General features: G+C 42.6%; 1 protein-coding gene across 2 annotated transcripts; it reads right to left on the minus strand.

Annotated features, from left to right (window-relative positions):
- Positions 1-879: 879 nt before the first annotated feature.
- On the minus strand, positions 880-26,633 carry SLC19A2 (solute carrier family 19 member 2). 2 transcript variants are annotated; one of them, XM_061628295.1, is made up of 6 exons: positions 26,255-26,633; positions 20,947-21,414; positions 9,578-9,800; positions 7,251-7,443; positions 4,528-4,669; positions 880-3,923 (listed from the first exon to the last, which is right to left on the minus strand). In XM_061628295.1, exons 1-6 carry the CDS (start codon positions 26,450-26,452, stop codon positions 3,795-3,797), a joined length of 1,353 nt encoding a protein of 450 aa, XP_061484279.1. In that variant the 5' UTR covers positions 26,453-26,633; the 3' UTR covers positions 880-3,794. The 2 variants fall into 2 exon arrangements, with proteins under 2 accessions (XP_061484279.1, XP_061484278.1); XM_061628294.1 differs by having other exon boundaries at positions 20,806-21,414; positions 26,255-26,631.
- Between the last annotated feature and the right edge of the window lie 333 nt (positions 26,634-26,966).

A 26,966-nucleotide genomic window follows, 5' to 3' on the forward strand; every position in this document is an offset into this window, starting at 1 on the left:
GTGATTGGACTTCAAAAATAAATTTGTTGAGTAAATTGAGGACCACATGGAACCTATAATTAGCTATGCTGAAATAAATACTACAAGTTCAAAACAGCAAAAGACAAACTCACATTTTTAGAGGGCAGCTCAACTTACATTTACATGAACAAAGCATGCAACATTTCCAGTGCCCAAAATGAATATAAAGGGTGAGGGGAAAGTTCTGGCTCAACTGCGTAAGCAACGTCAGGATCACTAGCAATATACAGAGTATTCTGGGGCACAACTCTACAGTCTTGCTCTGAAACACAAGCCACCAAAGGGCATATTCGTCAATGTTGGTATGCATAACACCATGAAGGAAGCAGAGAATAAGAATGATAGAAGTAGGATGCTCCAGGGATCTGTGTTGGAGCAAGTGCTTTTTAACTTGTTTATAAATTATCTGGATTTAGGAGTAAGCAGCAGGATAAACCAAGCTTGCTGATGACACCAAACTATTCAGGGTGGTAAAAATGAAAAGGGACTATGAGGAACTAGTCTCCAAATTGGGTGAAATGGATATTGAAATGGCAAATGTGGCTAAATGTATACAGGTATAATGTGATGCACACTGGAGCAAAAAAAACAACCCTGAACTGTTGGTATTTCTGAAAACCTCAGAATTCCCTCAAGGATGGTGTTAACTTATATATCATACCTCAGTTTGACTTTATTTTTGTCTGCACCTGCCACCCAATTCTCATCTGGCAGGCTAATTCCCTTTATCAAATGTACCAAGTTTTACTTAAACTACAGAGAAATATTTTTAATGTGATGCAGAGTGCAGATTATAAGAATTGTTTTAAGACCATTTCAAATTGTAACCATAGCATTACACTATTAAAACAAATGAGCTTATAAGAATATCATAAAATAATTTTATTTGATTAAAAAAATAGCTTTACAACTTGGACATAATAAAGTTTTCCTATGTCACAACAGAACCTGGAATCGTTACCAGGCTTACATTCACCAGACTGGATTGGTGTAGCACAATCAACCTATACAAACTACTACAAGACAATTCTTAGGCAAGGAAGACATCTTGGTAATCTACCTTCTATTAACAGGATTGGCCTACATATGAGGTTTTCTAGTTATTTCAGTTCCCTCAGAACACAGAGGGCCAATCTAGACATAGATGTGCAATTTTACTTTAACATTCATACTTGCAATGTAAATAGCAGCTGAGGGAAAGCCTGAGAAGCCTTGGGACTCTGGAAGCAGGGAGATGGAGTTTAACTCTCTCCCTGCAGAGGTCCCAACAAAAATAACCTCTGCAAAAAACGCTATTTGCATATCAAGGGAAGCTCCTATTGACACCAACAAAGGCTTCCCCTGAAATGGTATTAAAAGTTATTTTTTGTTGGGAACCTATCATTTGGAACAAGAGTTCAACTTCACAGTCCCAAGGCTGCTCCGGTTTCACCTCAATAGCTTTTTATATTTTAAAATGCATGTTAACTACATCTATGAAATTAATGTCACATCTGGATCAAGAGGTAAGAAAATATTATCTGCTACTTGATTGTTAGTTCAGCTTCCTCTTTTCGTTACCCAATCCTCCTTTCTACGTTTCTGATATAGGTAAGTTGTCACTTTCCTGTTAACAATGTTTTCAAGTTTTTGTTTAGAGAATACATCAAGATAGATTCACACAGCTGTTTCCTCCTCAGCTTGAGCAAATGGTAAAAATTACCTTATGGTATCTGGATGGATGGTCTTGTGACTTATTAGGCTCCCGTCACCTGGTACCTAGAAACCTAATGTCTGTTGGATCAGTTTAGATGTTAGATTTGCAATATGGATTTCACCACAAAAGTAACTATAAAAATCTTAAGATGTGAAGAAATTTGTCCAAATTTATCTAAGAATAGCTATTTCTTCTTTCTGAATTTTCATTCAGTTGCCTCCAAAGGGGACCATGTTTAAAATTAAAATCCAGGTTTCAACTCACTGTACTTGGGGGCAGTGGCATGCTTTAGGTATTATATCAAATCTAAATTTCATATGTGATCACCAAGCTCAGTATTGTAAATCCAGGAATAAAATGGAACTTTGTAATCACAGATAAAAACACCTATACTTATTTTGAACATCCTTCCATTCTTCCCATTTCCTTCATTTAATTTTAATGCATCAGAGACAGCACTAGATAAACAAGTACCACATGCCTACTTCACATGGGGCTCTTAGGTCATACACTATGCTTTTCCTACTTGGAAAGCACATCCACCTTGAAAGTTACATGGAATTTGCTAGATTTACATGCACCAGGAAGCAAAGTGTGTATACCCAGCTGGATGCAATGTGCAGTCACCACATGTGATAACCTATATGTGGCTTTCAGCTACATAAAAGTGCTTGTCATGTTGAAGTGTGTAGCACTGACAACAGTCCCATTATATGGTCTAATATCCTTAGCAACTAGCCAGGAAATATCACTGCAACCCTCAGGCAAGTCCTTCTTGTTATGGATTTGTTCAACCCTCACTTTTGCAAAAGACAGGAAATAACTATGGCCAAAATAACTGCACATGGAAAGGATGAGAAATGAAACATGTAACTTAGCAGCATCCCTGCTCCCCAAGACATTTACAAACACAAGCCATGCAAAAGCCTCTCAGTGTAACCCACACAACATCCACCCTACAATGGAGGAAAAGACAGAATCTGATATTGTAATTCTTCAGAACTTTTCTTATTATGAAAAACTGTCCTATTATTTCCCTCATTTTAAAAAAAGCTTTAAAAGGCTGAAAAGCCCCAAGTAGTTCACACTAAGAAACAACGCTTTTAAGAGACATCAGACAACCCAATTACTAGTGAAAAATCAAAGGAAACAATCAACAAGATGTCAAATCAGATGCCAGGGTTGTCAAATGCATTTTTGCCACAGTTGGAATACAACTTAGCAATAGGCAGAAATGGCAATCAAGGGAGATTGTATTATTTGAATGGGCTATGGAAAACAATGCTGTCATCATGTCAGTTCATTTTCCTAGATGTTAAGAAAGTTTGTGGAGGAGTTCAACAAAGCCTACAAGGGATAACTAAGATTTTAAGAACAAGCCACATCTGAACCTAGGTAGGTTGCTCCATATGATTTATGAACAGAGATGGACATGTAGTCAGCAGGTTAATTAATCTACTTAAACTAGTTGGGTAAGGGTAATCAAAGAAATTTAAGCCTTTATAAATACAAAATGCAGACAAGACAGGACCTACTACATTGTGAAAAATGTTTGTGCGTATGTATGAGGAGTCTATTTAATATTCATGAGTTTGCATCTACCAGCCTGGGTAGTATTCTTCTGCTTCTATGTCCAACTTGACTTGAAGGCTGCCATTGTTTCCACTTCTTGACTACTTCCTCACATTTCGACCTGGCTCACCAAGAGCACTGTGACAGGATGGACTCGGCAAGTTTCAACAATTACCTTCACTTCAATGGCTGCTTTATGGGCTTCTCTGTTACAGGACGCAATTGGCAAGCCTTAAGCATGCTTCTGACTTTCTCTAGATATGTAGTTTTCACTAGAAAGGCATTATCTGAGACCAGTATATTACATATAAAGTTCTTACTTATGTAAGATATAGTTAAACACATTCAGTTTCTAATTTATACTACTAATATAGTACAAATATAGATCAAGGACAATTTAGATAACAGTCTTGAAATAACAGCATTTGAATATATTAATAAATAGGAACCAGCATATTTAAATAGATCCCTGACACAAGTGCTGAACAAGTCTATATTAGGCATTTTAAGCACTGTTGGCTGTAGATTCATTTCTCCTCCTTTCCTTCCTCCAGTAATTCTTGATAATACTGCATATCCCACTGATCAAGAACATTACCGATATGGCAGCAAAGTAAGCAGCATAGATCATGAACTGCAGAAAAAAAAGAGGGGGAGTGGTCAACTGAGAACCTAAGTCAGAGTCAGTCCTATCATTAGGCAGGGGAAGACATCTGGTGAGGTGATGTTGCACATTTGGGGGTACCATCACAGGGCAGAAAACAGTCAATAAATTTAGTGATATCTTTACCACAATGGGAAGTGGGCAGATTATTTGGATTTTCTGTCTCAGGCACTAAGACATCTTGGACTGCTTTGAGACCTCTATTACAATGGATGATAAGGGTTACATTTCTGCTCCAATTAACACACAATCCATTTTTTCCCAACGCATGATTTAGGTACATCCAAGCCAAGCCAGAGAGAAACTTGTTTCAAACAGGACATGGGCAACAAATGGCATCACTGAATTTGTTTTACCTCTTGGTGACTCAGTAGGAGAGACTATGATAAGCATTCCCAATGTTCATCATAGAACATGACAGGGGGAAACTCCCCACACACACACCCAACAAACACAGCACAAGACACTACCCACCCCCTGCAAAAGATGACCTCTCACACCTTGAGACAGATAAAAGACTCTTACTAGAAAGGCTGTATAGCGTCTTTTCCCACTCAGCCAAAATAGGCCTTACCTGTGTGAATATGTCCAGCCCAAGCCCCTTTGCATCAACAACAATCAATGTGAGCATCGTCTGCAAGGCCAGGGCAACGAAAGTATTGACACCAAAAACAAGTGCATAGCGCTCAACACTTAAATTTTTTGCGATTTGGAACCTTCACAGGAAAAAAAAAAACAGAAGAAATATAGAACATAAGCACAGATGCAAACGATTTATTTTAGGATAAGCACTAGAGGTCCAAATAAGTTAATAATCAAAAGAGGTAGGGACAGACTGGATTGGGGTGGCCAATGTGGTGCCCTCCAGATGCTGTTTGACCCCTGCCAGCATAGGCACTGGACTACAATTCCTATCATCCTTAACCAGTGGCCAATCTGGCTGGGGTCCAGCAATATTTGGAGGGCACCATATTGACTACTCCTGGACTAGATGCATCTGCTAACACATGGAAATATCCTGATCACAGATTTTAAATGCAAATGAGTTATATGGAGAGAGCCGGTGTGGCGCAGTGATTAGTGTTGGACTACGACCTGGGAGACCAGGATTCGAATCCCCACATAGCCATGAAGCGCACTGGGTGACCTTGGGCCAGTCACTGCCTCTCAGCCTCAGAGGAAGGCAATGGTAAACCCCCTCTGAATACCATTTACCACAAAAATCCTATTAATAGGGTCACCATAAGTCGGAATTGACTTGAAGGCAGTACATTTACATTTTTTTTTAGTTATATGGGGACAGGAAAGCAGATTCCTAGTTTGTTCCATGGCTTACTTCCCTATAACTTTTCTCCCCCCAAAACTTCTAATCTCAGCCAGAGTCACTTTTGCTACCAAAGTCCTAGTTGAGAAAAATATGCTTAGCAGGTGGGGCTATAGGAAGGTAACCTGCAGGCAGGGGAGAGATTTTACACTCACCTCTGCACCTCTTTTGCTTATGAAGTATTGGATACGTTATCTCTTTCTACATCAGGAATGGAGAACCCTTCTCAGCCCAAAGGCCATGTTCCCCAAGTGGAAGGCAAACACAAACATGGGCAGAGCAATGACTATGATTTGCACTTTTCTACTAAGTATAAGATGCATGCGAGACATGAAAAAGTCAGAGGTTCTCGTGCTTAAAACACTTTTCTCCATCCTCCTTCCAGGCAAGCAAGAGGGATTATATGTTACAGTCAAACAAAAGCACTGAAGAGACTGTGGCCTGTGGGGGGCTGGATTTTTCAAATACAGAAGCCTGGAAGAATGCATTTGGTCCCTAGGCCTAAGGTTCCCCCCCCCATGCTCTACATATTTAACATACAAAGAGTCACAGTCACATCTAATGTGGCCCTTAAACATTTGCCTATGCAATGACCTTATTGCATCAGCCAAAACACTCAATGTTGACATTTCCTAGCCAAGTATCAAAGGGAAATTCAAAGCAGTTTAACTGGTTGTACTATCCCAGCTTTCCTATTCCTTAGGAAATGGAGGCTGATATGCCCATTTGTAAAATGTGAACAGTGATCTCATTCAGTGTTGGGAGGATAGTTGAGGTGCTGAGATATTAACTACGATGAGCTTTAAGGATAAAATTAGCGACAAATTACATGGGATTGGTAAACACTGGACGGAAGGGAGGAGTCAAAATGTATAAGAATGGAAAGGAGAGAACTGGCTAAACTTGACTACAGCTGAGAAGACTCAAATAGCCAAGGAAGGAAATAAACTTCAGCAATGCAATAACCACTTTAGCAATATATCTTTCTGGCATTTAGTCAGTCAATGAACTGGAAACAATTGCGCTTTAAGCAAAGATAATTTATGGGTTTGGAACAAGTAGTAAGAAATAGCTGATGAAACTGTATATTTAACTCATATTCTGGGATGGTATTGCAGTCAGCCATTTTTGCCAGCATTTTAGAAGAACTAAGAATTGCTGCTTCCCAGCAAAGCTGACAAGAGGAACTAGCAGACCTGGGTTTAAACAAGTAGCACAATCCTTTGCATGTTTACTATGAAGTAACTCCAGTCACTCATAGGGGCTTACTCCTCTGTAAGCACATATAGGATTACAGCTTTATACTGAAAACCCAGAGCATTCTTAAGTGCAGGTTAGGTACTGGCACAAATTTTCAAGGCAAGATGTAGGATGACCTTCCCTGGAGACTTTGTGAGAATTAGGGGGTCAGCCAGGTGTGGTTTTAAGCAGTTCAACTCAACAACCCCCTTCCAACTCCAGCTATGTAAAGCAAAAGGCATCAGTCCAAAAATAATGAGGGACACCAATTGGGAAGGGCTGTAGCTCACATGCAAAAATCTCAGCTTTCAGTCCTTTCAGGAAGGGCAGGGAAAGTTCTGTCAGAAACCCTGAGGAGCTGCTGCCACTAAGGGTAGATCAGTGGTGTGGAGTCTGTGGCCCTTCAGATGTTGCTGGATTACAACTCTCATAATCCCCGACAACAGGCCGCATTTTAATCTAAGTTTTTATCTTCCTAGTTATAGAAACATAATAAATACCAATACTGGACTTACATCAATAAGCTAAAATGTTCTGTTCAATAGGCATTCTTGCCAGGAAGCTGCTGGCTCCCAGGTCATCCCTATTATCTTCCCTGTGCTTTAACCCATGGCTATTTCATAGCCGTCTCTGTGACAGGCCGAAGTATTCACGCAAACATAAACAACACATCCCCAAAGCTAGGTTCAGTTGGGGCATATATAAACTGACAGAGTTTGCAAAATAGCACTTACGTTGCAATTGTGATAAGCAGCATATATACAATCCGGAATGCTATGTAGGAAGCGTAGCACACCCAGATGTTACGAACAGTATCCATAATATACACAGCCGCAGCAATGAAGAGGGAGAACATGGCTAAGGCTATCTCACCCCAAGTAGCCCAAGATGTCTTTATGTGGCCTGCAACAAATACAGCCACAGCTCCTGTAAGTGCAAATGCCAAATAAATTAGTGTTTGAAAATACTTGTATCCAGCATATATTTTGAAGACATTTATCTGCTAGGCATTGATAATCAGAACAAACGGTAACACCAGTAACAGTTTCGCTATGTATTTCACGAAGTACCTCACAGAGTTCAGAGTAAGCAGAAAGAGAAGGGTTAACACTTTTGCAAACTCTACAGTAGCGTTTCTAGGACAGGAAGCCTGATGCTCCTGCATTAAACCAAGTTACAATTATTTTCTAATTATCTAACCGTTATTATTATTAAACTTCATTTTAGAAAAACTTTCCTATCGCATTCCAAGCATTGTACAAACATTTAAAAGCACAGTCAAAAGGTGCTCAACATCCTAGAATTTAAAAAAAGAAAAAATTACACAAAGCTTCCACTGCAGCCCATGGCAGATGTCAAAGCCTGCCAAAATAAGCTAGGCCTGTGGAGGCCTGCAAAGAGTAAACGTGGTGGCCAAATGGTGTTCCATTATCTGAGTGTAACCACTAAGAAAAACTTGTTCTGAGCCCTCACTGACCTAAGCTTCTGGAAGGTTGGAATCTGAAGCAGAGTTGTCTCAGCTAACCTCAATGAACAGGGAGTAATACATGGAAGAAGTAGCTCTTCAGGTAGGTAGGAACCAGCTCATTCAGGATCTTAGAAAGTTAAAATCATCATTTTATGAATCGGAGCCAAAACTGAACCAAGGAGCCAGTGCAGATGAGCAAGAAGAGTAGTAATATAATCTCTGTGGACTGGCTCTGATAAATCATCATCAATGGCAGCCATATGTAGTAGAGCTCATTGCAATAATCCACACAGGAGATTACCAAAGCATGAATGGAGTCTTGTAAATAAACCCACAAAAGTTACTAATGTGCAAAATTTGCTACTAGTCTGCTGGATTCTGTCAGAGGAGGGACAGAGTTCCATCCCTCCTCCAGCAGCCACCTGCATTTCTATGCTGGGTTCACAAGTAGGAGTTTTGCTCCTCTGGCAGCAAACTCAATTTCTGTACTGGATCCATACCTTCCCTACCAACCTGCTCACTCTCCTGCCTGGAATTCCATACACTCACCTGCACAAAATGCCTTGTCACTTTTGGCTATCAGATAAGTGCTTAAACACAAGACTGCATGTACAGTTCCTCCAGATGTTGCTGAACTACAACTCCCACCAGCTCCAGCAAGCACAGTGAATGGCCAGGAATGCTGGGAGTTATAGCTCAACCACATTTGGAAGGTCAAAGGTTCCCCACACCTGCTTTAGGGCAAGGGAGGCTAGCCCACCACAGGCCAGATCCAGCCCCCAATAGTTTTTTTTGCTGAAGACTTCCCCAAAACTTGTCCATTAACTTTTGTTTTTTTTAAAAAAAATTACTGACCACTTCCACAGCTCCCTTGCTGTGATTCTGTGATGCCAAGAGGTTAAGCCTGTCCGGAATTTGTCTTTTAAAAAACTTAGAACTGGGCATACCCATTTTTCACTTTGACCACAACCACTTTGGAGGATTGCTCCCAGATCAATGCGGCAGTTGGCCTAAACTGTTTTAGCTGTCTCTGTTTTATGGCTTTTACAGTTATATAGTGCATGTAGGCTTGAGAATTTTGAGGGTGGAGAGAAAACAGGTGGGAAGCTAGTGTAGAAAAGTTGCCCAGTATTAGCAGTTAGGATCATTACTCAGTTGTGGTTGTACTATCAAGCATGTGTAACCAAAGGCACATTGCTCCAACTGGCATTACATTGGTGATATTCATGAACCTAACAAAACATTTCCAAACACGCTGAGCATGTTTTGCTTACATGAATTCTCCAGGAGGTTCCTATAAACACTATAATCTCCAGACAGAATTTCAAAACATATTACTACATTGGTAGCAGAAGCAACTGAGTCATCCCATGCATGCATCACACAAAGCTCAGTCAACAGCAATTTGTAGGCGTGCTGTTTAGACAAGATGGTCTCTCACCCCTGCAGTAGGAAAACACCAGTTCTGGCAACTGCACAACATACCAACACCGTAAGAAAGCCACGTTCAGTCCTTTGGACTTGGTGCTTAGGAGAGCCCTATGGCATGCATCTCTCTCTTTTTTAAAAAAAGGACTTAAAGAGGGAACTTACCTAATAGTGTGGAAGCAGCCTCCACACCACCATTATAGATCTCAGAGCTCTGAGAAGGTAGCACCATTTCCCACAGGCCTTGAGCGTAGTTTATGATTTGGAAGTAACCACATGTTGACAATGCCCACCACACAGACCAACACAGCAGAGGCCGGGACGAGTAACACTGCAGGAAGTCCTGCCAGAGCTCTTTGATTACTTTCAAAATATCCACCTTCTCCTCCTGAATAGATTTAAAACAAAAAATTAAGCTCAGCTTTCTGCAAGAGAGTCACTTGCATGTACAATAGCACAATTGGACGATTACAGATTCGAACAGGCCTAAAAAAAAAACTTATTCAAAAATAAGCAGCAGCACTACACAGCAATGCATCTGGCTTTCTTCCCATTGGAAAAAAAAGATGAACAGTTAAACAGGGCCAGTTTTTGCATACATTCATGAAAATGAAAATGGACTGCCTTCAAGTTGATCCCGACTTATGGCAACACTATGAATAGAGTTTTCATGGTAAGTGGTATTCAGAGGGGGGTTACCATTGCCTCCCTCTGAAGCTAGTCCTCTCCAGCTGGCTAGGGCCTGCTCAGCTTACCACAGCTGCACAAGCCAGCCCCTTCCTTGTCCGCAACTGCCAGCTGGGGGCAACTGGGCTCCTTGGGACTATGCAGCTTGCCCACAGCTGCACAGGTGGCAGGGCACGTAACCCCTGAGCCACTCACTGTGGGGTGATCTTTAGCTGGCCCTTGACACCCAGGAGACACTCATAGTCCTCCTTTTATCCTAGATCAGGCCCTGCCTCTAGCAAATTGTTCATTTCATGAATCATAAGCACAAAACATGATTATATGTGCCACCACAATCCCTTTTGATCTTTTTGAATAATGGTATACAAAAAGGCAGAGTTTGTGCCAAGGAGAAAGTTTAGACAGCCACTTGAATGATGGAATCTGGGTGGAGAGGGAGGGAAAGCTGCGGTCCATGAAAAGTCATCATATGAACTGACCATCCAGTCTTCAACTCTACTACTTAATACTTAATAAAATGGTAGCACAAGGCATTTCATCACCATCACGTGAATCCAGAGCTTGGAAAAGTTACTTTTTTGAACTACAACTCCCATCAGTCCCAGGGATTGGGCTTGTGGGAGTTGTAGTTCAAAAAAGTAACTTTTCCAAGCTCTGGATTCACATGGTGGTGATGAAATGCCTTGTGCTACCATTCTACTACAGTAAATTTGTTATTACTAGTTAATATACATTTGCCATTTATGAAGGAGTAGGAGCCGGACAGTAGAAAAATAGAGGAGTCTGAGTCGAAGGTCTGGCATACCAACTCCACAGCCCTGGTGTCAAGGCCTAGAAACTAGTAAATTAATAAAGAGAACTAGTAAACTACTAAGGGCATCAAATACAATAGTACCAAATCAAATTACTTCAAGAGCCATTATAAATCATTTCAGGCTATCTTCCCAATAACTAGGACAGGAACTTTAATCCCAACATGAAAAAAGCATGCACGCAAAACAAGGATAGCAAAACTGATCTCATGTTGTTAGACTAACTCCTTCTGTTGCACCATTTAGAGAGTTAATTAGTTGTTTGTCTATAAAATATAAAAAGCAATGTACAGTATTAAAGGCTGGGGTCAATCAATCTTGGTGTGCCTTTATAGCTAGCCAAAATTTGTCCTCACCATCAAAGAGCTCCAGAAGACAGAGACAAGAGCCAGCTCACTGGTGGTGGACTAAGCCTCTTCCCTTCTCCACATCTGAAAAGGAGGATGGGGGCTCATCTTATTTATTTGATTTATATCCCACCCTTCCTCCCAGTAGAAGCCCAGTAGGAGCTTGGTGTGTTCACTACACCAAGCCTCACACCCCCAGGAAAGCATCACGAAGGTCACATCCACACCACACATTTAAAGCATTCTTATACCACTTTTAACTGTCATGGCTTCTGTTATTATTATAATAACTGTAAAAGGAAAAATAGAAATAAAAAACAGTCATGGTCTGCAAAGAATCCTAGGAACTGTAGTTTGTCAAGGGTGCTGAGAGGAAGTATTATTATTATTTATTAAATGTTTATCCCGCCCTTCCTCCCAGAAGGACCCCAAGACAGCAAACAAGGGACAAATCAATAAAAACATCTTAAAAACAAAACACTTTAAAAAGCAATTCCAAAACAGATGCAGACTGGGATGAAGTCTGTACTTAAAAGGCTTGTTGAAAAAGGAAGGTCGTCAGTAGGCACCAAAAAAGGTAACAGAAATGGCGCCTGTCTAATATTAAAGGGGAGGGAGTTCCAAAGGGTAGGAGAACTGTCACAGAGCTACAATTCCCAGCATCCTTAAACTACAGTTCCCAGGATTTTTTGGAGGAAGCCATGGCTGTTAAAGTGGCATAAGAGTGCTTTAAATGTATGGTGTGGATGTGACCAAAAGTCTCCTACCTTTTCAATTGCCTGAGGTTCAGTGCAATCCTCACATGTCAGAGAGACCCCTTACATTTCAGCCTGCCGGCATCACAGAGACCTCAGATTTCTCGAGACAAGAGGAAGGGAAGGGACTCTTCTGGATGCTGAGCTCTCACCAGAGAGAAATATGCAAGCTGGCAAGGGCATTTGTGGATCCTCATCTGGATGACAAGATGGAGTCTACTGTCCTTCATTCCACTTCTGCTTGGTCTAAGAGGCAATTAACTCCTCCTTTGCCCTGTGTGCATGGCAGAAGTGCCATCTCAGATAATGCTGAAAATCTACAACAGTGTTTAAAATCCCACCATGTCTAGGATAATGCCAGACACTGTGCAATATCAAGTGAAATGCATTATGTACAAATAAGTGTGAATCAACTGCAGTCCTGCAAGTCATGACATACAGCAGCTGTTTAGCTGACCTACTTGCTCAGCTTGATTTAGGATTTGTCAAGAGACAGTTTTAAATTCAAAGATCCAGAACACTGGCATTTCTTGAGTATGCTGTACTAACTGGAAACTACTCATATAACTGACACTAGTGTAAGCTACTCCCCCACACACACACACACACTCATCCACAATTTTAAAATTGTCTGCCATTGCAATACACACCCACAGGTTTTGAAAAAGATGGTACAGCCCACCTGGGTCTGTACCAATTCAGAAACAGATGAGGGTTGGGTTTAAATCCAGAATCACATCAAAAACTCCCTTAACGGTGAAAAAAAGTATTAAGAAGAAGGCTAGACTAGAATCCTTATCATCACTATGCTATCCTTCCACAGGCAGGGACATATCCAGCCCACCCAGCCCATCCAGACTCCAGCATGATTCCCCCACTTGCATTTAGAAGTGGTATGGCCCTGGAAGGCTGCACCATATACTTTCTCAATGTATAGACTACATCTCCAAAGGTGAACCATTTCCAATATGAAGGGAGATTATACCACACTGCACATTGCAACACCAATCCACATAAGAAAGGCAGCAACCTCTACTAAAGCCTAGGCAGCTAGCTGTGCTTAGAAAATCTCAAAAAGATTAGCAAAAGTGAAGTTGCTGCCCAGCACTTCCCAAGCACCTAACAACCTGCTGATTGTTATGCGCTTTGCAAGCACTGAGCACAGGGCTTGCAAAGTGCTTCACATAGTACCTCCCAAAGCTCCAGAAATGCGGCACAATGCAGGCTCTCTGCTTACACTTGGGAAACTGATTGTTGGGAGTTTGGGAAGTGCACTGGAAAACTACTTTGTAATCCCTGTGCTCAGAGCTTCAAGAGCCATGCACAGGGCTCATACACTTCCCAAATGCCAATCAGCTGTCATTATGATGTCAATGATTGACTGAGAGGCAGGCGGGACAGAAAGAGAAGCCATATTGTGCATCCATTAGCTTCTCTCTCCCAACATGTCTTTGCACAGCCCCAGATCTTTTCACAGGGTGGGTAAATATTTTATGGCTCAGTGGCAACTAGGTCATGCTGTGCCATGATGCTAGACGGTATTTCAAGTAGCTTATCTCTAAACTGCTATTCAGTTCATGCATAAAGCTTTCTTCTGTCAGTAATGGACCCTACTAATTCCCAATGCCTTAAAAAGGACAACTGAGATTTGTTTTTAAGAATCTGAAGAAAGCATTGCAAATTCTTTTGTACAGTTCTAATCAGTCTGCAAAAACTTCCTGTTTTATGCCCTTAAAGTGAAAGAACTACAGTCAGAGCTATCACCATGTTCAGAACAATTCTAACAAGAACCCGAGCAAGAGTTCTATATAACCTGAAAGCTTCCTTACCCACATTGCAAACATTGGTTGGTCCATGCTTGAGAATGGTGCAGAGAGTGAGCAAAAGACCTACCACTACAGGCTCCCTTTTTCAAGAACGGAATGCTTCTTGCCATGTACAAGTAGCAAATGGAATCCTTGCCAAAACTGTGGTGTAGGCAAACATTTACACTGAGGTAAAATAGCAACAAGCTAATGGCATTCCATGGACACTGTAGATTTTAACAAGGGAGATCAGCGTTTATAGTCTTGATCCTGGCCAACAATGACCAAGTTGCTATAGCAGGTGATGCATTCACTCTCTGCCTTAGTTCCTTTCCAGTAAATAAAATACACACTATCTCACAGGATTGCTATGACTACGATCAAGATAGGAATTCTAGCACCCTTTGTAGATTTAGTGCTCTACGAATGATTAGGACTGAGCAAAGGGGGTGGGACATTTTTCATGTAAGCTTGCAGCAGCAGCAGCAGAAAGCACACAAACACCTTTCAGCAATATGGGGGGAGGGTCCTACAAAAAACAGCAAAAGCATTTGCACATACAGAGTGAGGGCAATGGTAGCCCAGAAAGCATTGCTCTCACTGTCAATTTATTATTATTATCATTATTACTACTACTATTATTACTACTACTACTATTACTACTACTATTATTATTATAAATATTTCTATCCTGCCCTACAAAAGGGGGGCCCATAATAAAATCATAAACAATAAAAAAACACAAAACAATTAAAATGGATTAAAATACATAAAATACAGTTAAGAAATCTAGAGGAGTGTTTTTAAAAGGGGGCTAAAGAGGTAAAACTATAAGGGAGGAAAAACAAAATCCGTTTCAGGCTCTACGTTCAGTCCCTCCCTGTTCCCTAGAACAAGATGGCTTTCAGAAGTCTCCAGAACAATCAGAAAGAGAGAGAGTGGGCTTCTTGGAGTAGGGTATTCCAGAGCCTGGGGGCCACAGCTGAAAAGGCTCTCTCCCACGTACCTACTAGTCTAACATCTTTCATTCCAGGCATGCAGAGGAAACCAGAGGCAGCTCATCTTAAATTATGCACAAGTACATACAGAAGTGGTCCCTCAGTTACACTGGTTCAAGGCCATTTAGGGCTTTAAAGGTCAAAACAAGCACTTTGAATTGGGCCCGGAAACAAATTGGGAGCCAGTGGAGTCGACAAAGCACCAGGGGTGTTACGATCCCTGTGCCATGATCCAGTTAACATTCTGGCTGCCACATTTTGAACCAACTGCAGTTTCCAAATCTTTTTCAAAGGCAGCCCCATGTAGAGTATGTTACAGTAATCAAACTTCGATGTCACCAATGCATGTGTCACCATGCCCAAGTTAACTGCTTCCAGGAACGGGTGCAGCTGGCTGATGAGTCTGAGCTGGCCAAAAGCACTCCTTGCTACTGCAGCCACATGGTATTCAAGCAGCAAGGCAGGATCCAGGAGCACTCCCAAATGGCAGACTTGCTCTTTCAAGGGGAGTGTGACCCTGTCCACAACAGTTTGCAGTCCTATCCCTGGCACAGCTTTCCCCTTGACCAGCAACACTTCTGTCTTGTTTGGATTAGGTTTCAGTTTGTTACCCGCATCCAGCCCTACACAGCCTCCAAGCACCAGGTTAGGATGAGTGTTCCCTCCCTGCAATCAGATGGTAGGGAAAGATAGTTGTGTGTCATCAGCATATTGATGACATTGTACAGCAAATATCTAGATAAACTCTCCCAGCAGTTTCACAGAGATATTAAACAGCATGGGAGACAGAATGGAACCCTGCAGGACCCCGTACGCCAGCGGCCAGGGGGTTGAGCAGTAGCCTCCCAGCAATACTTTTTGGGACGTGACCACCAGGTTGGACCAGTGCCAACAAAAAACGGTGCCTCCCAATCCCACCCCAGCTTGAAAGCCCAGAAGGATACTATGGTCAATGGTATCGAATGCTGCCAAGAGGTCCAGCAGCAACAACAGGGATGCACTCCCCCTGTCTGATGCCCAGTGCAGGTCATCAAGCAGGGCAACTAAGGCAGCCTCTGTTCCATGACCAGGCCTGAAGCCTTATTGGAAAGAGTCTATTGGCTATGCAGTGTTGTGACATCATACTTACTATGTGATTGCCAATTGATTGGAATCAGTATTCACTGGACAGAGACAACCTGGGGTGGTTGTTGTTTTTAAAAAAGGTGCTAAAGTAGCAGCTGCTCAGAGATCAAATAGGCAACTAACAAGATGCGCTACTTTTGCCCTCCCCCAATTGAAAAAGTGTTCAGCTCAGCCCTAACAGTAAAGTCACGTACTTCATCATACCAACTGAGGGAGAGCTGTAAATTGATGACGATAAGTTGCTAGAATTATTTTCTCATTAAAGATTCTGAAATGCTCACTAAAACTTGAACAAAATATACTGGTGATGGGCATGCCGCATGAACAGCTTGTAAAAAAAAAAGGCTGTGACCACAGCCACCATCCTTATGCAACATCTGACAGGAGAAATCTATTAACCCAATCACTTGGTGAGCCTGTGCTCCTCTAGAAATTAATGGGACTATAACTCTCATCATCTCTGACCATTAGCTGTGCTGGCGGGGGTTGGAATGGTTCAATGCTATACTCAAAGGAAGCCTGTCAACAACTGTTTATTATTGAGAAAACAAGATAGGCCACATCCAATTGCTCCAGGTGATTATATTTCTCATGATCAGGCCAGACACATTCAGCACCTTTAAAATCAATGGAGAGTAATGGCTGCACACTGTTGCTGATTACTCTAGCTCCTTCTTTCTACAGGGACAAAGCAACCTAAGGTTATGTATTAAGAACAGTCTGCACCTTACCTACCCTCAGTTACAGTACAACTGCTTGATGAAATTTGTGTTCTGCAGAGAGAAAGTAAGATTAGAAGGCTACAAGTGACAGCACATTGTCCTTAAATAGCATGTCCCCATCTGCGGATGAAAGCCGTTTCAAGGCAACAGTGTTACTATTGCAAAGTTGTCTGCAATATGATGAAAGCCATTGCTTCCTTGTTCCTGAGAAAGAGATGAACACAAAGTTGCATATTTACCATCCACAACAAGATTTACCAAAAAGAAGGACAAAACTAGATTAAGCTTAATAAGGGTATCTCTATCTAGGCAAATTTAAAGCAGGGTTTGAAACAGGTTAGACAGGCTTGCAAGAGCAAAGGTATCCCAAGCTCACCAGTATTTGATGAAGTTCCCCAATCCGTAACATCTCTTTAATTTTTAAAATGGGTATATATATTTTTCATATTTTCTAGTGACCACTTCATGCCCATAGTGTTATGCAGCATCAATTTTTTAATAAAAGGCCCAAAAACCTCTCAGTCACACTCCAGCATGACCAAGAGATGGAGAAGAGCAATGTGAAGTTCTCCATGTTGCCCCTCCCAAACTCTATTCATTGTCCTGGCTTACCTCTACCTCAGGCTATCATGTGGCTTCTTCACCATGGGAAGAATCATTTTCAATACTGTGCACACAAGAGGATGGGAAGGTATAGAAAGTCCCAGGTTCAATTGCTAACTTCTCCAGGTAGGGCTAGGAATGTCCCTTACCTGAAACCCTAGAGAGCCGCTGTCAGTCAGTGCAGACAATACTGAGCTAGATGGACCAATGGTCTGACTCTGTATAAGGCAGTTCCACATGTTTTTATTCCCTTTCACAGGGTGGCCACTGTAGTGGAGGTTACCAATTTAAAAAAGCATCCTCCTTCCATCATACAGCACGGATCACCTTTTCCTAATCCTTGGCATTTTTGTTCAGATTCTGCTCTGGACAGGAAGAGACACCTCTCCACCTGCACAAAGCAAGCCTAATTGGAGACCTTGTGACTAACACAAGAACAGCAGAAAGTCTGCCACTTTCAACTGGCTATAGCAGCAGCCACTTGAGTAGGTTGGCATGGGTCGGATATTTGGGGATCACACTTCAGGCTTTGGTGAGTACGTCTACAATGACAAAAGCATGCAGTTGTGGTGGAGAGGTGGCCTTGATTCAGAACGGGATAGAAGAACAGCTGCTCACCCTATTAAAAATATATCTGGCTAGTTGTGTAATCCAGGTCAGAAGCCAGATTCTAGCAAAAGGAACAGAGAAAGCTTCCTTATACAAAGTTAGACCATTGCTCTGGTAGCCGAAAGGTAGCTAAAGTGGCGCCCTCTAGACGTTGAACTACAACTCCCATCATCCCTGATGGGAGCTGGAGCCCAAACACTTCTGGAGGACACCACATCGGCTTGATCCTAATCTAGCTATTGGGTTACACCAATTCGCAACAGCTTTCCGGGATTTCAGACAGGAGTCTTTCCTAGTGCTACCACAAGGTGCCAGGGATTGAATCTGAGATCTTTTGCATGTAAAGCATGTGCTCCACCACTAAGCTATGGTGTCTCTCCTTAATGTGAATGGTGGGGGGGGGGAGTAGCTCTCCTGAGAATGTCACAAGACACATCTGCAACCACATTCCACAGACTGTGAACCACCCAAGAACAAGATTTCCCCAGACAGAAGGGCTATATGCAGTAAATGAGACACACATACAGAAAGGCCCTTCATTTCATCTCTGACCAAGCTTATTTCCTCCTAGTTTTAAGCCATCTCCAATTTCTCATGTTATTGAGGAACTGAATAGCGAATCGATGCCCCAAGACAGCATGACCCCGGAGACAGGCGCAAGTGGTATGAATATGCTCTAGTAATTTCACTACAAAAGGATCATGGTTTGAGTGAATAGAGCTTTCCAAAGTGAACAAAATGGAATTTGTGAGCAAAGGAGGAGAACTTCCCCATCTACATAACTCACAGGCACCTGGGAGGAAGTCTCTTCCGTCAGGGGGAAGTTTCAATACTGCCCACCCCTAAATTTGCCTCCTGTGTTTTACTGAATCTTTAAAACTTGCATTTTTAAGAGCAGTCAAGCTCTTTTCAGAGGGAGGGGGAAAACATTAATAGCAGACTAGTTTTCGATTCCTTAGTTGAGACACAAAAGACATGCAGCCACAAACATACCAATTCCGCATACATTGACTAAACACCTATAGCAGCCTTCACCAGCCTGGAGAATTGTAGCACAAAGTTTCTCTGGAGCACCCAGTTGGCAAATACTGGACTATGGGGTGCAGAGAAGAAAAAATAACCTCAAATTCTACTTCTCTTTCTCAAGCAGTAGGTGACCACAAGGTTGGAACCAGAATGAAGCTCAGCACCTGACCTCAGGTAGTTCCATAAGAGAGTAGCACAAGGGATGTCAAAGAACCCTACTACCTGCAGATTCCATCAGTTCGGGAAACACAAGTCACCTTCCTCAGTCAGCGCCGGAGGAGGAACAGCAGAGCTGTGCACACTCTGAAGTGGAAACATTTTGAAAATTGCTAACAGCCTAGCGGACTGATGCAAGATCTGCCTATGTATTCTCTCCCGCAGAGACTGCTGCCTGGAATCTGTAGTTTCCACCTAGAAATCTGAAATAATCTGTGCTTAGGTTGCAGCCAGATATTTGACAGTTAAGCTGGATTTGCAGTTTATCAGTAGTGTACACAGTGTGCAGATAAGAGCCATATTTGCACCATTACCTACAACTACAGAATCTCCTTTTAGAAAAGACATTTCCTTCCCTTCATCATCAGTGGACTAAGTAGGCTAGTAGAAGACACCGCACTGACCCGACACCCAGTATGAAACAGCCTGCTCCTGCAAATTTCAGCTGAAGGCTGCCAGGGGGCAGGGGGGAGGAATGAGAAAGTAGAAGAGGGAAGCAGCATTTTACCTAAGCAACGATAGACTACCATTATGTTAATTCATTTTCCTGCAGTAGAACTGAACTGCCACCATCTTATCTACACTAGTTTTCCCAGCTTCGCACTAATCCTTTGCTAGGGAAGCAGAGCTTGACTGGGTAATATTAATTCCATGACATTCCAAAAGCTTTAATTGCCAATTGTAGCCTAGCAAACATAACAAACACAAGAACACAGAATCTCTTCTGGCTGAAGTACAGTTTTTTTAAAGTAATTCCTAGCTTTGTTTACACAACTGCAGAAGTTCTTTCCCTCCTGAAATACTCATTTGGGGTTCCACTACATCTTGCAAACTCCTCTAGAAGCATTTCCACACAAAGACGTCTTATTTTTTTCAGACCCTGCCTTAACTTCACTGGTGCATATCTCTGGACCGCAGCTGACCCTGACAACTGGCCATGGCTTCGCTCTAGCTCTCTTTAGAAGCTTTCTGCTTCATTACTATTTCCAAAGGATATCTAGCATTTGTAACAGTCTCATATTCTTAGTTGGCTAGTAGTCTGCCTCCAGAAACACATGGACATCATCTGTTCTTGGAGATGCCACATGTCCTCCACACCAACACTTAGATTTTCAAAAGAATTTGCAATGATCCTTTTTCCCCCCCTTCTCTCTGGCCTTTTATGATTTTATTTTTAAGTCCCCTATGTGATGACTGAAGGGAGTAGAAAAAGAGGAAGACCAAACAAGAGATGGATTGATTCCATAAAGGAAGCCACAGACCTGAACTTACAAGATCTGAACAGGGTGGTTCATGACAGATGCTCTTGGAGGTTCATAGGGTCGCCATAAGTCATAATCGATTTGAAGGCACATAACAACAAGAAATGGGATGACTGATGATTTTCAATGGTTCTAGTTTCTGCACTCTGTATGGCACTTGACTGTGCTGGTTGTTGCATTTGGCTTTTATGCTGCCTTACAGTTTGCTTGTATTCTAAAATGTACTTGTTCCAGCAGGAAATAGGACTCCACTGACACAGCCATGCTTAAAGATCACATCCTTAGAATTTAAAGTGAAAACCAGTGAAGTGCCCTGAGATGCCACAAGCAATAGAGTCCACTATGGTCAATTAACCCAACAGAGATTTCCTGTGCAATGACAGAGCTGTGTCTTCCAGTCCCCCTGAAAACAGCAGTACTGCTTACCTGCTGCTCTGCAGGATGCTCTTCTAGATTTAAAGGAACCTTCAATTCAACATCTTCCCACCCAGGAACCCTCTTTAAGGCAGGATCATCTCGGGCGACTGTTCCATTTTTACACTCTACAACCTTCATTTCCTTACTGACCTGGGTGTTTGGGGGATGATGAAAGAAAAGACTTTTCTGTGGCATGGGCAGAAACCAGGCCATGGCAAAGGCAACAGATACAGAGATGAGCGAGATCACATTCAAACTGAACAGAGACCAGTGAGCAACAGACACCAGGATTTGTCCAGAAACAGAGCCCACGGTATAACCCACAAGGGCAGCACTTCGACAGTAGCTTGTGACTTTTTGGTACAAGGTTAGGTCCACGACGCTATAGATATAGGAATAATAGGCAATTTCCGTGGCAGTCACCAGTCCGTAGAAGAATTCCAGGAACTGAATAGCCAGCAGTCCTTCCGCATAAAGCAGCATAAACCATGTCATTATAAGGCTTAGTCCTTGTAGAAGGATTACAGGCTTGTATCGAAGATAGTCTGTTGCCAGGAAGACAGGGAACAGCAGCACCAAATAAGAGTAAGTCCATACTGGGTAAATTTCATTGAAGACCTAAAAGAAGAAGTCATCATGAACTTTTTTTTAAAAAATGGAAAGTTCACATTCTAACAACAGGTATTTGAGTAATGGAATCTAGGCATCTTGCCAGCGCTGCTTGGCAACAGCCAGATTTTATTTGCTTTCAAGTTTTTACATCATCATCTCTCCACAATAAAGTTCACAAAAGGTGCCAATATATAATTCAAGTTCAAATGTAGACCAAAGTCAGAGGTGTATAAATAGTAGCATATGTAACAGAGGAGTGCAACCCTCAAACTATCACCAACAGCCCTTTCAAATACAAGTTTTGACTTAATGTCAAAGTGTAGAAAGGTAGGAGCCAAAGAAATTCTCTCTAGGTGTCCTGGCCCAACCCATTCAAATCAGACCTGCTGGTGTATCTTCCTTTAGTATGTTTAATGGAAAACTCCAGTTTAGTGCACTTCATGATTTAGCTTACAGGTTACACAAGATTCTGCAGCTCTATATGGCAAACTAGGCATGACTACTCAAAGCTAAGACATTGTCACAGCAATTAGACACACACACCCTTTCAACCCTTAACAAGGGTCAGGCGGGCTCTTGCTCCCTGCGTGAAGAAGGTGAAAAAGAATGGGAGTGCGTACACATGCAAGCACTCCTTCGAGGTGGAAAAGTGGGGACACTTGTCTGGGGCGATGGGGGCAGTTGTCTGGGGCGATGGGGGCAGTGGCACATCATCGAGGCCCTCCTCCTCTAGAGAAGGTATGCATCGTGGCAACGCCCTGGGAGGAAGGGTAGAGGGGAGGAGAAGGGACAGGCTCCTGATCTGCCACCATCCTGTCTGTTGTAGCCAGAGCTAAGGGGGAGGAGCTGTCACTGTCAAAAGTACTTAAGCCTACTGCCACAGTGCTTCCTATTGGAAGTTGCTTGAATCCTCCCCCGGGTCCCAATCTGTAACTTTGTCCCCTTCTTCATCATCACTGCAGGACCACTCCACAGGGCTCATGACACTAGAGAGGTTATTGTAAAGCCAGAATCCCTTAGAGAGCATGGGGCACCTTATGGCGTTCAGTAGACATTTCCAGGGAGAGAAAATAATCTGAGGCAGGGAATGCCTTCCCCCCCAACACCCTGGCAGAGGTTCCTCCCTGCTCCACACTGGGTTTGAGAGAGGTGACTGTATAGTCACTCCACCATCCCCAGTGTGATTTTAGAAGAAAGGAGCTTAGAAGCACAGGTACTCAAGACTTATGTTTCCCTATTCATGGTTTTAGGAGGGAGACAGAAATAATCCTACTCTGTTCGGGTAAGGATGGAGACCCTTTGGCCCTGAAAATTTTTTTGTTGGACTCCAACTCCCTCCACCCCAAGCCAGCATGGCCAACCGTCAGGGGTGATGGGAGCTGTAGTCCGGCCATACTTGAAGAGCCAGAGGTTCCCCATCCCCATTGAACCATACCTGCAGTTAGGAATGGACTGTATGAAAACAGCTTAGAGGAAGGATTTTTGCATGTTGCAGGTTGGAGGCGGCGTGGCACAGAGAGAAGGTAAAGTAGTTTTAGATGAGAAGTGCAAATTCAAAGTTTTAGAACCACTGTCTTAGAGGGGCCTGGCTGCCACAGCACTATATACCTCTGGCTTGGAAACTGCAGTAATGGGTCAGGGCCTGGTCATCAACCCCATCTTTAAAAAGTACCTAAAATATACTGCAATAGAGTGCATGTGGGGTAGGACATTGTTATTCAACCTTGGATCCCAAGATGTTGTTGGGCTACAACTCCCATCATCGTTGGCCACTGGCTAAGCTAGCTGGGGTTGATGGGAGTGGAAGTCCAACAAAATCTGGATAACCAAGGTTGAAGGACAGTGGGGTAGAGAATTTAAGCAGAAAAGACAATGGAAGATCACCCTGTAAGGCTGGTTCACACAAAAAGGGTTGTTTTTTTTAATATTCACTCTGGAAAATAAGCACATAAACATGTGCTTAACAAGAATTAGGCATATGGAGTCACTCACATCCAATTGAGACATGGACAACAGTCACCAAAGATTTGTGTGTATTTTTTTCCTTCTTAGGCCTTTGCAAATTTGAAAATCAAGACCATGTACAAAAAGCAGCAGTAAGCAAATTGTCTGAAAACTTGTAGGACTAGATGACAGAATCTTATCACAAGATCTTCAGTCACTTTTGCATCATCTGCAGCAACCAAAGTATGATCATTTGCAAGGGCTGTATTTCATCTACTCAGTAAGCAATTGCTAAAGATCGAGACCATTTGCATTATTTATTATTCATGAAAGATAATAACTATTCCGTTCAAAAATTGATATAGCCAATAGAACCATGCCATGTCCAAGCTTTGTTTCATGAATTCTATTTAAAAAATATTTGAGCGGCAATTCTCTTACATTAAAGCTTCCTACCCATGTTGTCAGTGTTTTAACATTCTTACAGGTACAAGATGTACAGTGAAATCCTATACATGTCTATTCAGAATTAAGTCCTACGGAATTCAACAGGGCTTAGTCTCAGGTAAATGGGTTTAGAATTGCAGCTACAGTTTCTCCCACGTAATTGAAAATATTAAGAACTAGCAGCCTCGTACCCAGTGTTCCTCAGGAATACTAAGAAACAAAAAAAATCAGTGTAGTTTTGAAAGGTTCAGTGCACCATTTTGATTCAAACTGATGTCAGTTGTGTCCAAACAGACAAAAAAACTGCCCCTTGATCTCAGGAAGCATCATGCAAAATCTGGTTACAGTATCTTCAGTACCAAAATATACAGTTGGTTATTCAGAGGCACAAAGAAGTGAGCCAGAATTAATCTGAAAATTCCAACCAGATTCTGGTAGTTTAAAAAGCAGTTCTAGCTGTTTTCTGCTAGCCACACTATTTAGTTTTCCATGAATCTGGGCAGTCCTCCTTTCCTACTGTCCCTCATAGTAAATAAAATATGACCTTTAACACCTTTAACATGTTAGAATATTGGTAAAATTAGCAGAGTTTCGCTTAGTGTAGCTTGCTCTGCTTTTCTGTGCAGAGTGCATGTGGTTTACCTGAGGGAAGGAAAGCTATTATTTTCGTTTGAATCTCCAAGACTTTAGACTTGCTTTAAAATAAAAAAAGATTACTTTATTAAAAGAAATACATACTTGATAAATAGCTAGAACTAGAGCCTTTCCTAACTAAGTTGGAGGCACAATGGCTAGGCTTAGTCATTGCTCTCATTCTTCAGAGGAGAGGAACAAAAACAGATGTCTGCTCTCTCTTGACTGGTCCGAAGAGGAGGAGGGAGAGTTTGGAAGTGAGATGAGCTCCCTAGGAGTAATTTACAATGGAAAGAAGGCAAGTAGAGCAGCACAGGTAAGGATAGGCCAGCCAGCTGGAGGACCCTCTCTGTATCTGCTCTTGAGTATGAAAAGAGAACCAAACAGAAGTTGTTCTCGCCACACTTACAACAAAAGCTAGAACTTACACAAACTGGATTAATCTCATAATGGGGGATATTTAGCACACTATTCAGAATTGGTCCTAAAATTCCAAACAGCTCTACTTGGATAAAAATATTCCCATTACTTTTTGAACTTTTCTCAGAAATTCAGTGGGATTACTCCCTGGAAATTGTGTTTATGATTACAGCCTTCAACCAGCAAACGCCTCTCCATTCATCATGGCTTTAAGTAGCTCCCACCATTATTGAAATTAGTCCTTTAATTGTTTCCTGAACTGATTTCCTCCCACCTACAGGTGTTTGGCTCTTTAATGACTGGTTTTCTAAGTTCAAATGGCATTATTTTCTTTTTTCCTTTGATTTTATCAGCTCTCCTCCCACAAAACCAGAGAAAGCAGCTAGGGTAGAAGCAAGCTTAATCTAGATAAGGGACGGGGACAAATTGTCTAGCAATGGCAACAACAGGACCCCCACATTATAGTATTGATAGTAAGAAAGTTGGTGGGGGTCAAGAGACATACCAGGAAGGTGTGTAGAAGGACTATGAGTTCTGATCAGTTCCGATACTCAAAATAAATGTGTGGTCTCAGAATTTTTTAATTCTAAGTGTATGTCTTTTGCACCAGGCTCCAGATAGTGGATCTCAGGATTGTACGGAAAGGAAAAGTAAGCCCCATACTCCTTAAATGCACCCATCCCTGATCTAGTATGTATTGAGCTCTGCATGTAAACTCAGTATACAACCGGTAACAAGATTGCATTGCAAGCTAATAATGTAAGAAAAGTTCCCTTACCTTTAGGAAGGGTTTGACAAGTGGAAAGCAGCAGACCCGCTTGTTGTTAGTCAGTGCCACACTTTCCCACCATTACACCATCTTACCCTCCTCCTTCCACTCAGTAAATCAGATGCTTATCAAGCTGCCTGAGGTCTCAATGGCACAGAAACGTGTAATTCTGTCTTCCCAGATAGCTGATCATTGAGGCTCCAAGAGCAACCCACTCATCCATAATGACCCATAATTAGTCTCAGCCTTTGCTTTCCAAATCAAGAGATGCCGGGGGATTAAGCCTGCCTGGAAACCGTGTCCACAAACTTGGAAAGATGGTTAATTTGAGGTTAGGGGCTCTCTGAATATGCTCGAGAGTACTCTCTCCATTATTACTTCTGCGTACGTTCAAGAGCTAAGGCCCTTCACATGGAATAGAAGCCGGGGCTACGAGTAAAAGTTGAAATCTTGTGCTCACTTATCTGGGAGAAAGTCCCACTGAACTCAATGGGCCTTACTTCCCAGTAGGCATATAGAGGACTGTGCCATAAGCCCCGGCAAGTCTCCTTAGCCTCACATATTTGTGGAGGCGGCAAACCCAATCGAAGTGCCTCTATCCCCTCACCTAGTTAAGGAAAGGGTCTGGAATACCTGGGTCTCGGTGAGGTTCTTGTCCGATCCCAACAAATAGGGCGTAAGGAAAGGCTCCGACGGCCGTAAATTGGCGAAGAAGCCGTAGCCACAGAGCACAGCTGTGGGGAGCGCCCAGCCAAAAACGCGTGGAGCCCGCCCTGCGCGGCGGGACAATACTCCGGACCGGAGTCCTTCCAGGCCACCCTGCGCTTCCATCCGACGAGCCCCGGGATGGGGCGTCTCTACGTCCGTCTCTCAGCAGCACCCACCCATGAAACGCGCCGCTCAGCTCAAGAGGCAGGCAGAAATCAGCGCCGCAACCCACGCAGCCAGCACCCAATGGCACCTTGGCCCTGCGCAGTAGCATGTCTAGAGGGCACGCCCCCCGACTTCCGGCTTCCTTTGGGATCTCCATTGGCTGCGCAGGTAGGGCATGGAAAGATGCACGAGGGAAGTCTGAATGGAGGGCGGGGAGCGTCAGCAGTCAGTGGGGCCGGCTGTACCGAGTGTTTTTTTTCCTTGCTGCACTGTCTGTTTTCAGTATAAATGTGTGATGATGATTCTAAGTGATTTAGAGCAGTACGGATCCTGTTCAGAGTTCCAGCTGGCCGTGCCGTCTTCCCAATTGCTTACTATGTTTTGTTTTAGTGTTTTAAAGTCTGTTTTTATGATGTTCTGTTTTTGTTTGCCGCTCTTGGCTCCTACTGGAAGGAAGGGCGGGATATTTAAT

This window comes from Rhineura floridana, chromosome 5 (genome assembly GCF_030035675.1).
Source record: "Rhineura floridana isolate rRhiFlo1 chromosome 5, rRhiFlo1.hap2, whole genome shotgun sequence".
NCBI classification, from domain to species: Eukaryota; Metazoa; Chordata; class Lepidosauria; order Squamata; family Rhineuridae; genus Rhineura; species Rhineura floridana.